A 12,314-nucleotide genomic window follows, 5' to 3' on the forward strand; every position below is an offset into this window, starting at 1 on the left:
TATAACACTTGCACGCTAGTCAGATTTTTGCATGGCCAAATAAATCATCCTTCACCCAGGAAGAATTATGATATGGTCAAAAGAGCACTACATTCTAATTTAGAAGGCTTGTCTTACAATACTTCCAAGCTGAATAGCTCAGGCTAGTCATGTAATCTCTGATTCTTATTTTCCTGCTTATTTAAAAAACATATTAACCCTAAGATGTATCTTCCAGAGCTATTAAGGCAATAATATGAAATATGCAGTAGATGAGACTGAAAACTATAAAGAGACATATAAATATAATAGTTTTATTTTTATTGTCACGATTGTTCTGAACTTTTCACAGTGATTATATTTTATTCTGAAGTTTTAGTCAATAGCTATTTTCAAAGAAAACCTAACTAAAATAATTAAATAATAAATAATATTTGGGTGAGTGGATATTTTGGGTTCTTTTAGACTGAAAAAATTTGTTTTACATCCAGTTAATAGTCTTTGGATCTGGATGTGTCTGAGTTTGACATCTGCCTAACTGCAACAGTGCTACTGAGATGAGTGGTGCACCATTAACCTTCATTGTTAAGCTTCTGTGATAAGGAGGTTTGAGCTGTGTCTTCCAACAGATTTAGACAAAATCATTAAACATTAATTATGTGAATCTTGTACCCAGATAAGACATCTTAAAGTTCATGTCTTGAGGGTTCAAGTAGCTTTACTTGAGTTATTGAGGAAAAAAGAATAGAGCCATGTCTGTAATTTATTCTTCTAATATGTGCTTAGATTGAAAGTGGCTATGTAGAAGAAAAAGTTGAGGTAGTCTCTGAATTATATTTTTAAGAGTCAAATAATCAAATTAGCTTACAGAAGTTTTATTAACAATTTTACTTCAACAATACTGGGTAATATTTTCCTTCCATCTTGGAATAATTTTAAACACCTTTCATTTAGAAATTTCTTGGAAATTTTCAACAAATAAACATTGGTGTTTAAACTGTTAGAAATTCTTGAATCCTCTACTACATCACATTGCAGAAAACATTCATTTAAAAATTTGCATTGGTGAATAAACTGCATTTATGGATTACAACTTATGGTTATGAACTTAGCATGTTATGAAACATCATGCTAAATGTTTTGCCCGGCACTATAGGAGTACAAATATAGTACTTTTCCTCAAGAAAGTTATAATCCTATTGAAAGAGACAAAAATAAAGCATGGAAAAATTCCTATAATATACCTAGACCTGACATATGTGTGTAGACATGACATAAATGTGAGATATCTTAGAGATTTAGTATAGTCATAAGAAAGGCTTTATGAAAGTGATGAAACTTGGATTTAAGTTGAATGTAGAAGGATCTATCAAGTACAGGTAAAAAGACATCTTTGTGTGGAAACAATATGAGAAAATGTTCAGAAGGGAAGTCAGAGTTATGTTTTGGGAATCACTTAAGAAAAAAAAAAAAAAACTAGTCTAGGACTTATGCACACATTGGTGAAGAAAAGGTGTTGTATTTGGAGGCACCATTAGTCCCAAGTTATGGAATGATTTTAATTCCAGACAGAAATATTTTTATTTGATTTTTATGATAATGGGAAATAGTTAACGCTTTTGTGCAGGGCAATAAAATTATTTATGTAGTGTTTTTGAAAAAGGCACTTTGGTGACCAATGAAAACGGAATGGAAAGGAATGAAACTGGAAGCAGAGATATCATTGTGCTTTTGTGATAAGGCCCTGGAACTAGGGACATACTGATAAGAAAAGAATAGATGGATATGAGAGGCCTAAAAGTCATCGGTGTGAAGCAATGATGGATTTGATAGAGTGATAGCATGGTTTACTGAAATAGGTAAGCTGGCCTGGGAAGAAGGGTGATGAGTTCTTATCTAGGTAAGGGTAGTGGGAGGAGGGAGGAGATGACAGAATATCTGAGTGTAAGGGCCCCAAAGGAAGTTGGAAGTACATGGAGGTGCAAGAGAGAGGTTGGAGTCAAAACGTAGAGTCACCAGCAGGAGAGAATTAGTTGAAAACTAACACCGTGAGTTCTTCAGTGAGGGGTGCAGGGCTCCTCTTAGCTTTTGAGAATGCCTGTAGTTACTGTGTGCCCAGGCCACAGCACTAATCAAGAAGAGATCGCTAGAAAAGTAGGAACCAGGAAGTTGTTATGCTTCAGTTCCCATGATAGGGCTGTGAAATTGAGAGATAGGAAATTACTTGTATGAATACAGGAATTTTCCTAACAACCTCTGATTTATTGCTAGTCATGTCTCACGAATTCCATGTAAATCATTGTAAATCACACCACTTTCTGATGTAGTGTATGTACCATTTGCCTTTAACATATAATGAATTACAATGTTATTAAAGTTGTGATTTCATCTCTTCCTTCACGAAAGGAGGATGTTGTGACCTACCATTGAACAAACAATAAATATAGATCCACAATTCCTTTTCCAAACCTTTGGTGACATGTGTTTTAGAATTCAAAATGTTTGGATTTTAGAGATATAAAGGTACTCATATTGTGTATTACCTAATACCCCAGTGGGTTCTTATAATCAAACAGTGATATTTCTCCAGTAGGATATGTAAATATCCACATCAAGTGGGATAAATGAATTATAAGAGTCCCCACTGACATTCAAGACTGATTTCTCACTAAATGAATTCAGATCAGATTTTACCACCAAATGAGTAACAAAAAAGCTTATGAATTTTGGAATTGTTTGGATTTTGTTTTGTTGGATAAGATATTACAGACATATTACAATTTCAGAAAGAGAAAAGCTAGAAAAAAAATGAAGTGGGACAGAGAAATATGAGTTGGGCAGGGGTGGATGATGTTGGGATTTTGTAATGGACCATCAGCAAAGACCCTAAAATAAAGATTAAGTAGGAGCAAGAATTAGAACTGCAGAAGGGAATAGCAAGTGTAAGATGCTGAAGTGGGAATAAGCTTGACTTCTTTGAGGAACAGTAAGAAGACCTGTGCTGTGAGGATGAAGTGAAGTGGGATACGCAAGACAAACTGTGATAGAACGTTGTTAGGAGATGTGGTCACATCTCACAGGCAGTGCGATCTAGGCCAGGATGGAACCTTGTAAGCCCTGTTTTTATTTTCAGTGTAATGGGAAGCTTTCAGATGACACTGGTGTGCTGTGATTTATATTTTTAAAGGTTTATTCTGGCTATGGGATATCAAAAAGATAATAGGTGAACAGAGTAGAAGCATTTTAGGAGGCTATTGTGGAGGTCCAGGAGAGGGAGAGAATACAGCAATTTGTATCAGTATGGTCATGGTGGACAAATGGATAAGTGATCAGGTTCTAAACATACCTGGTGATAGTGCCTACAGCACTTTATTTTTCTCATGTAAGCTATAAGGGAAAGAGAACCATCAAGGGTAATCCTAAAGTGAGTGGTGGCATGAATAATAGTACCATTTACCAACAAGAAGAAGAATGAAGGAGTTGCAAGTGTAGAAAATGGGAATCAGAAACCAGGAGTTCTTGCCGAAAACATTAAGATGCAGATGATTATTAGACATAGTTATACCCATGGGAATACATGAAACATAAAGTGGCTACCATTTATTGAGCAATTAAAAATGTGCTATGTCCTCTTCTAAGCTCCTTACATTTCTTAACTCAGTGGATCTTCAAAACAATCCTACACACTATCTACTGATTTTATTCACATTTTATAGATTAGGGACCTAAGACAGAGAGAATAATACCAAGTCAGTAAGCACAGTTCATAAGCAGCAGAATGGGATTTGATCCCAGACAGTCCGGCTCCAGAGCCCCCACTCTTAGACAGTATACGTCTCTGGCACTATTACCATGTTTTTCTAAGACATTCAACCTAAAAACTTGGTATTGCAATCTTGTGGCGTTAGAATAGACGGTTAGTAAGTAAAATTAAAGTGAAGGTGAAGAAAAGGTAAATGTTAGAAAATATTTTATTTCATTTTAATAGACGGTTTGGATTGTTAAAAAGAGTTTAATATCTTCTGTCTGTGCCATGAAATTTATATCTAGTTAGCAGTTTTCAGTTTTCTGTTCTATAGAATGAAAACTGACTTCAAAAAGACATCTGAGTTTTTAAATAGTAAAATGTATCTAATTTCTGCAAATTAGAAGGGATCTTTTTGTATCGTCTTGTCTTATTCACCTCTAAGCGTTTTTCCCCCAACTTCCACACAATGTCATATACATAATGGACATTTGGCTAATGTTTTCATTTTGATATTTTAAATAAGTGCATGAGAATAAGCATGACATTATTAGGGTGATCATTAACTGTGCATACCATGCTGTAGCATTTTCCTGTTAATGGATTGCCTTGTTTTTAAAATGCTTTCAGATTGGGTTGAATTTAGTCCATATGAAATTGGCATGGCTAAATATGGTACTTTTATGGCTCCTGACTTATTTGGAAGCAAATTTTTTATGGGAACAGTTGTTAAGAAGTATGAAGAAAACCCCTTGCATTTCTTAATGGGTAAGTGATCAAAATAAAAATATATCACTGATTTGTTTGACTATTTTGAAACCTGGTATATTTTAAGTTATTTTCTGTTTCTGCTTTATTTTAGGTGTCTGGGGCAGTGCCTTTTCCATATTGTTCAACAGAGTTTTGGGCGTTTCTGGTTCACAAAGTAGAGGCTGCACAATGGAGGAAGAATTAGGTATCCTAAAGATATGCTTACATTGATACAAATCTTGCTACATTGATAAATTTTATTAACATTTTTGGAGAAAATATTAAATCTTTGTAAATACTTCAATCATTCTAAATTTATTAATAATTTGGTGAATCAATCTAAATATTTCCTAAAAAATATTATGTAAGGTACTTCTTAAGTATTATTTTGACACTAAGGTTATAAAACTCATAAAAATCATTGATTCCTGAGTCATTTTTAATAGAACACATCTCTATTCATTTTTTGCATTATACTGCTAAACATACAATTTTATTAGAAAATCCCCTTTTTACCAAATAAGAGTAGCTTTTTAAAGATTAGATTCACCAACAGCTAAATGCAATGTAACACTGAAGTTTATGCTTGTCACAGTTTATTTAACCTTTAAACATTAACTCACCAGAATTCTGTTAGCATCTTATACTAATCTATACCCAAAAGAAGGGAAAAAAATCAAATCACCCCAGTACACTTAAACTAATGATTTTCAATAAATCTAACTCATTAGCCTATAATAAATTATGAATATTTACAAAACCTGAGAAAGTAGACAATCTCAATTGGGGACCAGTTGTTTTCATTCATTATAAGAATACCACAGAAACATGTTTTCTTAAATTAATAAATTTAATTTAAGCAAACAAAAAATTTACATTAGTTTCTTCCAAAAGCCTTGCCACCAGTATTTTAATCAACACTAATTTTTGTTTTGACTGTTTGGACTGATAGCATAAAGAAATGGTGGCATGCTAAATCTGAATTTGGAGCCATAACAGCAGGGACCTGGGAGAAGTGCCCGATGAGCTATCAGCACAACTACCTACTATCTCTTCTCTGTCTGGGAAGTAGCACAGATCTATCTGAGAACAGAGAAGGTGACAGAATAACATTGATGACTTTTTAAATAATTAATTTACTTGAAGAATGCTTGCATACAAAAAGTTTACTGCAGAAATTTTAAACAAGCTGTCCTTGGTTATCCCAGGCAACATCAGTTGATTCCATTAAGTTTACATGCAAAAGAGAATACAATTGTAACATTAATTGGAACAGTAAGTTGGCTTATAAGCAGTATTAGCACTGCTCCTACAAGAATTGATTTTTAGTTATTTGATAATTTATTTAGTATTTGTATTTAGTGTGGTAAACTCCTGTAGTTCATAAAATTTTCAACAGTGTCATTTGTATTTTTGATTAGTTCTTAATGAATAATGGAAAAGTTATCTTATAATTTCATTGGAGTCAAAGATTTTAAAATAAAAATAAAAACAAACACAGAAATAAGGCACCTTGTGCTTGTTTACTTTCTGTCCTCTGATCATCACCCAGTTAATGAGCAGACAAGGTAGGTGGCACTCATGAGCCTGCTGTGACATTTACCACGGGGCACATTCTCTTAACAGTAACTGCAAGGCAACGTGTATAATGATAAAATGATCTTACTTGATTTCTTTTAATGAACATTACATCCCCGATGAATGTCCTGTTCCGAACTCTTCGTGGAAATAACAAATTCTCTCTCTAAATTATGTGAAGATTTAAAAAATAAAAAAAAAAAAAAAGAAGAAAGAGAAGATCACATATTGAGGCCTGCTTCCTGTGCCCCTCTGTTGAATAATCCAGATAACCTAGGGTTTGTTGTTTTTTTCTTCTTAAGGCAGGAAGAGAATAGGACTGAAATAACATATCTGAATGTGGGTGAGACAGTGGCTAAAAGCCAAGGAAAAGGAGGAGGTTTATACTAGGTAGTTTTGAGAAGGTTCTTTGTTGAGAAGTTTCCTTAGAGGCCGGCAGTCTGGCAGCTTATTGACTCGGACTGTGTGTCAGACTGAGGAGGAATATCGTGTATGTGTGATCCGCCAGTCGGCAGGAAGCATGTTACCTCAGATTAAGTAAGGATTTCCAGAAATGAAACCAGAGAGGTGACCGAGAGGACTCTGAGGACTCCTGGTGACTACTGTATCCTTTGGCTGACTGAAGTCTACCTCCTAAAGGAGTGTTCAGAGATGATTTTTGCTTTTTTGTTTTCTTCCTTCTGAAGAAAGACTTTAAGGTAAATTGGGCTACAATCAGGTAACTCTGAAAGAAATTATTTACTCTCTAAGGAGTTTTGAATAAATGTGAAAAAGTTACACTTTTGAGAGATGGAGTTGTACATTATGCTAGGATGGAAAATATGTAAATTCAGAATAGTTAGCTATTCATATCATGAAGTCTTCCTTACAAATAAGACAATATTTTGCTGAACTATTTTCTTAAACTATCATATGTGGCAGAAAGAAAGAAAGGAAAGAAAGAAAGAAGAAAGAAAGAAGAAAAAGAAGGAAAGAAGAGAGGGAAAGAAAGAAAAGAAAGATAAAGAAAGGAAGGAAGGAAAAGAAGAGCAATAGAAAGAAAGAAAATGCTTGAGGAAGGAAAAGAAAATACATGTAGGACTAGAAACACACCTAATGTATATGGCACCTGGGATAGATAATTTCTTAACATCTCCCACACCCCCATGTAACAAAATTACTATTGATGATAGTCATGAAATGAAACTAATAATATTAGCTTGTGAACATTTTATCAAATTTCTTATGTATAATTATGCCAGTAAAAACTTAAAAAATAAATGTCAATCCATTGCCTTAAGCATTTATTAACCCTTCCATTACCTACTGTTGCTCATTCATGCACATTTTACTTGGAAAAAAAAAAAAAAAAACTAGGCTGGGCACGGTGGCTCACACCTGTAATCCCAGCTCTTTGGGAGGTCAAGGCAGGAGGATCACTTGAGTCCAGGAGTTTGAGACCAGTCTAGGCAATAGAGTGAAACTTCATTTCTACAATTTTTTTTTTTTTTTAGTTAGCCAAGTATGACGGCCTATGTCTATAGTCCCAGCTACTCAGGAGGCTAAGGTGAAAGGGTTGCTTGAGCCCAGAGGCAGAGGTTGAAGTGAGCAAAGATCATGCCACTGCAGGCCAGCCTGGGTAACTGTTTAAAAAAAAAAAAAGAAGAAAGATAACTAGTTATTGTGCTAGATTTTACTGCTGTCTTTGCCTTAAGGATTTCTAGCTGTTATTTTAGTTTTTATAACTGTTCTCTTAAGATGTTCTGCAGGAAGCACAAATTCTTGACATCAAAAGATGAATTTCAACTGATAATTTTAAATATTATTGAAAGTCAAAAGATAATTTATGTTAGTATCTTTCATTCATTTTAAGAAAACTGTTTTGTAACTCACCTGTAGATTTTGGTTTTATCCTTTATCTTCATAAACACCACTTACAAATATCTAATAAAGAAAAGGCATATTTTTTGGTATAACAAGGAGCTTCCTATGATCAAGTTGTTATTTTTTTCAGAATTATGATAAACATAAAAATTATCCTCTTTAAATCATGAATTAATAAATATAAACTAATTTTTCATGTGCCAGGAAGTTTTATTTCCAGTGAGAAATCTGAAAACATAATTAAATCTAATAAATCTAGAATTATTAAATGGATTTAAATTTATACTAGTAGAGCTAGTAGATCTCACTCTGTGGTTTTGCTCAGATTACTTCTTTATAATACATTTAATTGTTAATTTTGACACCTGAAGTGCTTCAATTTTTTTGTTTTCTTTTCACAGAAAATATTACAACAAAGCATATTGTGAGTAATGATAGTTCGGACAGTGATGATGAATCACACGAACCCAAAGGTGAGTGAGCCAGGAACTTCTCTGGCCGAGATCCATGAGGAAAGGATATGAACACTTTGTCTGATTTTCTCACTCAAGATGCTGATGGTAATCTCCACTTCAGACACGGAAGTGATAAAATTGTAGTTTTCTATTGAGAGAGAGGATTGCATGTTGCATGTCTAACAAAGTAGGCGGCACATATATATCCCTAATTCGTTTTGTTTTAATACCTCAAGAACACTATAAGTTGAACAAATGAACAGATCCGAGATGGTAGATAGAGCACTGGGCTTCTCAGCATGGTTACTGTGATTTGGGAACCTTTTTAGATAGCTTTAAAAATTAAAATTTTGTCTTCTAGAATTCTGTTATTAAGTAACATGAAAAATTGTATTCTCACTCCATTTCTGACTGGCTACACCCCCTTTCTTGAGAAGGGATTGGTGATGAAGTGGGCTAAAAGTATCAAGAACTTGTTGCGTATATTATTTGGTAGTATAAATGAGCCCTTTTACGTTTTGGCAAGGTAGTTTTCAGTTTGGTGTGGATCATGATAGTCGATGATGGACTTGGGGCAGAGATAACGTGAGGATCAGATTGGCAACAAGTATGAAGGTCATATTTGTTTTGAATGTTTTGTGGTAAAATAGATTATTTTGACACAGTGTTTTGAGATAGCTATTTATAAAAATAGTTAAAAAAGAGCCAACAAACAAACAAAAACAAAAAGAAAACAAAACAAACAGAAGACTTTATAAGAACTGGATGTATCTGTCCTATTACAGTTTCAATATGATCATCTAGATTTTAGAAGATATTAGATGCTTTCTGGTCCAAAACTTAATTAATTCCACTAGGCATGGAAGAGCCTGTTTTATCCTTGCTTAATTATTACTAAAATTAAAATTCTTTTTTCATAGCTGGGCTGTTACTTCCTCAGAAGCTGTGTTTGTGTGAATTAGAGAAAAGCTGCCTTCTCTGGAGAATGTAGCTGCACAAGGCCATGGCTTGGCTAGTGTGTGGTGTCTTGCAAACATTAAAAAAGATGATTCCTTCCCTGGACAGCCAACGCTTTCACCTGGGCACAAGGCTTGGCTAGATGAGTGCAAGCTGGGTTCAGCCCTGATTTGCCCCCCTGTCCTGCTGCGTTATGCAGCCCATGATCCGCCTAATCAAATAATGGCCAGCAGCCCTGATCATTACTCAGGAACCCCAAAAGAACCCTGGCCTGGAAGGAAGCAAGTCTTCATCCTGGCTCCTTCATTTTTAAAATTTAAAATTTATATATATTTTAGTTGTTGAAGTTCTGTTTGTTTTGAATTTCCTTTTAATGAAGGAAGCTAGCCATTGTAAAGGGGATAGATATCATATGCCTAGCATCGCTAGAATTATTTGTGTATTGATTTAGGGGCTACCGAGGAGATAGAATAACAGTTTCTCCATTATTAAGTATTTCTATAGATAGTCAGTACATTTGATAACCCCTACAGTACTAGCTGAGTCTTAAGACTGAGAAATTCAAGGACTGTTGAATATGGCTGCTTTGGTTTTAGGACCAGCCTTGCTTTCAGCATGCTATTTAGTATGTGGTTAAGGTTTCCTTTTAGGCTCTTAGTATTTATATTTTCTCTTTTACATAGAGTTTTTAGAGCAGTTTTAGGCTCAAAGCAAAACTGAGCCCAAAGTATAGAATTACCATAAGTCATATGTCCCCTGTCTACCTTCCATCTCCCCATCACCTCCCCCACTATAAACATTCCACACCAGAGTGGTACATTTGTGACAACTGATGAACTTAAGTTGACATTATTATCAGTCAAAATCCATAGTTTACATTAGGACTCAACTGTTGGTATATATTCTATGGGTTTTGACAAATATGTAATGACATATATTCATCATTATACATGTCACACACACACTAGTTTCACTGCTCTAAAAATCCTGTCTCCTGCCTGTCCCCCGCTCCCCTTACCCCTAACAAGCACTAATCATTTTACTCTCTCTCTATTGCTTTGCCTTTTCCAGAATGTCTTACAGTCAGAATCAAACAATGATGTAGACTTTTCAGATCTTTCACTTAGTAGTGTACATTTAAAGTCCCTCTATGTTTTTTCTTGGCTTCATAGCTTATTATTTTTTTTTAAGCACTGAATAATATTCCACTGTCTGGTTGTGCCACCATTTAGTTATTCATTCACCTACTGAAGAAGGTGAACTTAGAAAACTTGAACTTTGCTTTCAAGTTTTGGACATTATGGATAAAACTGCTAGAAAAATCTATGTTCACAGTTTGGTGTAGACATAGATTTTTCAATTTATTTGGGTGAATACGATGGAGCACAATTGTGGATCATACGGTAATAGTATATTTAGTTTTGTAAGAAACTGTCAAACGGTCTTCCAAAGTGGCTGTACCATTTTGCATTCCCTACCAGCCATGAATGAGAGTTCTTGTTGCTCCACATCTTTTAAACATTTGGTATTATCTATGCTTTGGATATTGGTCATTCTAACAGGTATGTAGTAGTATCTTTTTATTGTTTTAATTTGCATTTCTCAAATGACATTTAACTTGAAGCATCTTCTCATATGCATATTTGCCGTCTGTATATCTTTTTTGATGAGGTATCAGTTCAGGCCTTTGGCCCATTTTTGGATTGGGGTTGTTTTCTTATTATTGAATTTTAAGTGTTCTTTGTATGTTTTGTATTACATGTTTTTAATCAAATATGTCCGTTGCAAATAATTTATTTCAATCTGTGGCTTATCCTTTTATTGTCTTGAGACTCTTTCATATGTAGTCAAATGATTTTGAGCAAAGTTTTAGGTATTTTCATCTTTAGTTTCTTCAAACCTATCCTGGAACCATTACCTTCTCTCACAGAATCGTTGCAGTCATTAAATTATCAAATGCAGACAAAAGGGCTTTAAGTTGTAAAGGGTGATGCAAATAGAAATGTACTATTACTGTTATGACCAGTAAGCAATAAGTATCATTTATATGTTGACTGTTGGTTTTGTCCTACAAGTGATGCCATTATCAAAGGTATCCTGGTATGGAAGTGGGGGCTTATTGGATAATAAGAAGAAAAGTAAGAAGCCATAGCCCCAAAATCTTTGGAAATAATTGTGTATCTCATTTATATCCTGTGTAACTGGAGATAGAAGTCATTCACTTTAAAACCTGGATTGTTCTAGTAAAAGACATTTTTTGCCCTGTTTGGCATTAGAAAAGTGTAAGAGTAGAAAATAGTGTATTTGTTTTTGGTGACTATATAGTCATCTGGATTGGTTACTGAATGAAAGATCTCTTCATATACTCAGCTCAGTTAAACAAATAACTGTGAAGATAAGGATTATAAATCATGCTACTATAAAGACACATGCACACGTATGTTTATTGTGGCACTATTCACAATAGCAAAGACTTGGAACCAACCCAAATGTCCATCAGTGATAGACTGGATTAAGAAAATGTGGCACTTATATACCATGGAATACTATGCAGTCATAAAAAAGGATGAGTTCGTGTCCTTTGCAGGGACATACATGAAGCTGGAAACGATCATTCTGAGCAAACTATCACAAAGACAGAAAACCAAACACCGTATGTTCTCATTCATAGGTGGGAATTGAACAATAGAACACTTGGACACAGGGCAGGGAACAGCACACACTGGGGTCTGTTGTGGGGGGTGAGGCACTGGTGGAGGAATAGCATTAGGAGAAATACCTAATGGAAATGATGAGTTGATGGGTGCAGCAAACCAACATGACACATGTATTACCTATGTATCAAACCTGCACGTTGTGCACATGTACCCTAGAACTTAAAGTATAATAAAAAATATTTATTTATGATGGTTTTATGTATGTTTAGTTTACATTTATTGGCTATTATGAAGCTGACTATAGAATCTCTTTTTTTTCTCTTTATCTCA

At 34.5% G+C, this 12,314-nt stretch overlaps 1 protein-coding gene across 2 annotated transcripts in view; it reads left to right on the forward strand.

Annotated features, from left to right (window-relative positions):
- The window catches only part of PLA2G4A (phospholipase A2, group IVA (cytosolic, calcium-dependent)), a 154,503-nt gene that overhangs the window by 109,365 nt on the left and 32,824 nt on the right, over positions 1-12,314 (forward strand). For both annotated transcript variants that reach the window (XM_011999161.1, XM_011999162.1), the window contains 3 exons: positions 4,355-4,492; positions 4,587-4,679; positions 8,317-8,388. In XM_011999161.1, coding sequence (XP_011854551.1) covers positions 4,355-4,492; positions 4,587-4,679; positions 8,317-8,388 — 303 coding nt within the window. The remainder of the gene's footprint in view (positions 1-4,354; positions 4,493-4,586; positions 4,680-8,316; positions 8,389-12,314) is intronic.

Source organism: Mandrillus leucophaeus, unplaced genomic scaffold (assembly GCF_000951045.1).
Source record: "Mandrillus leucophaeus isolate KB7577 unplaced genomic scaffold, Mleu.le_1.0 Scaffold584, whole genome shotgun sequence".
In the NCBI taxonomy this organism is placed as follows: Eukaryota; Metazoa; Chordata; class Mammalia; order Primates; family Cercopithecidae; genus Mandrillus; species Mandrillus leucophaeus.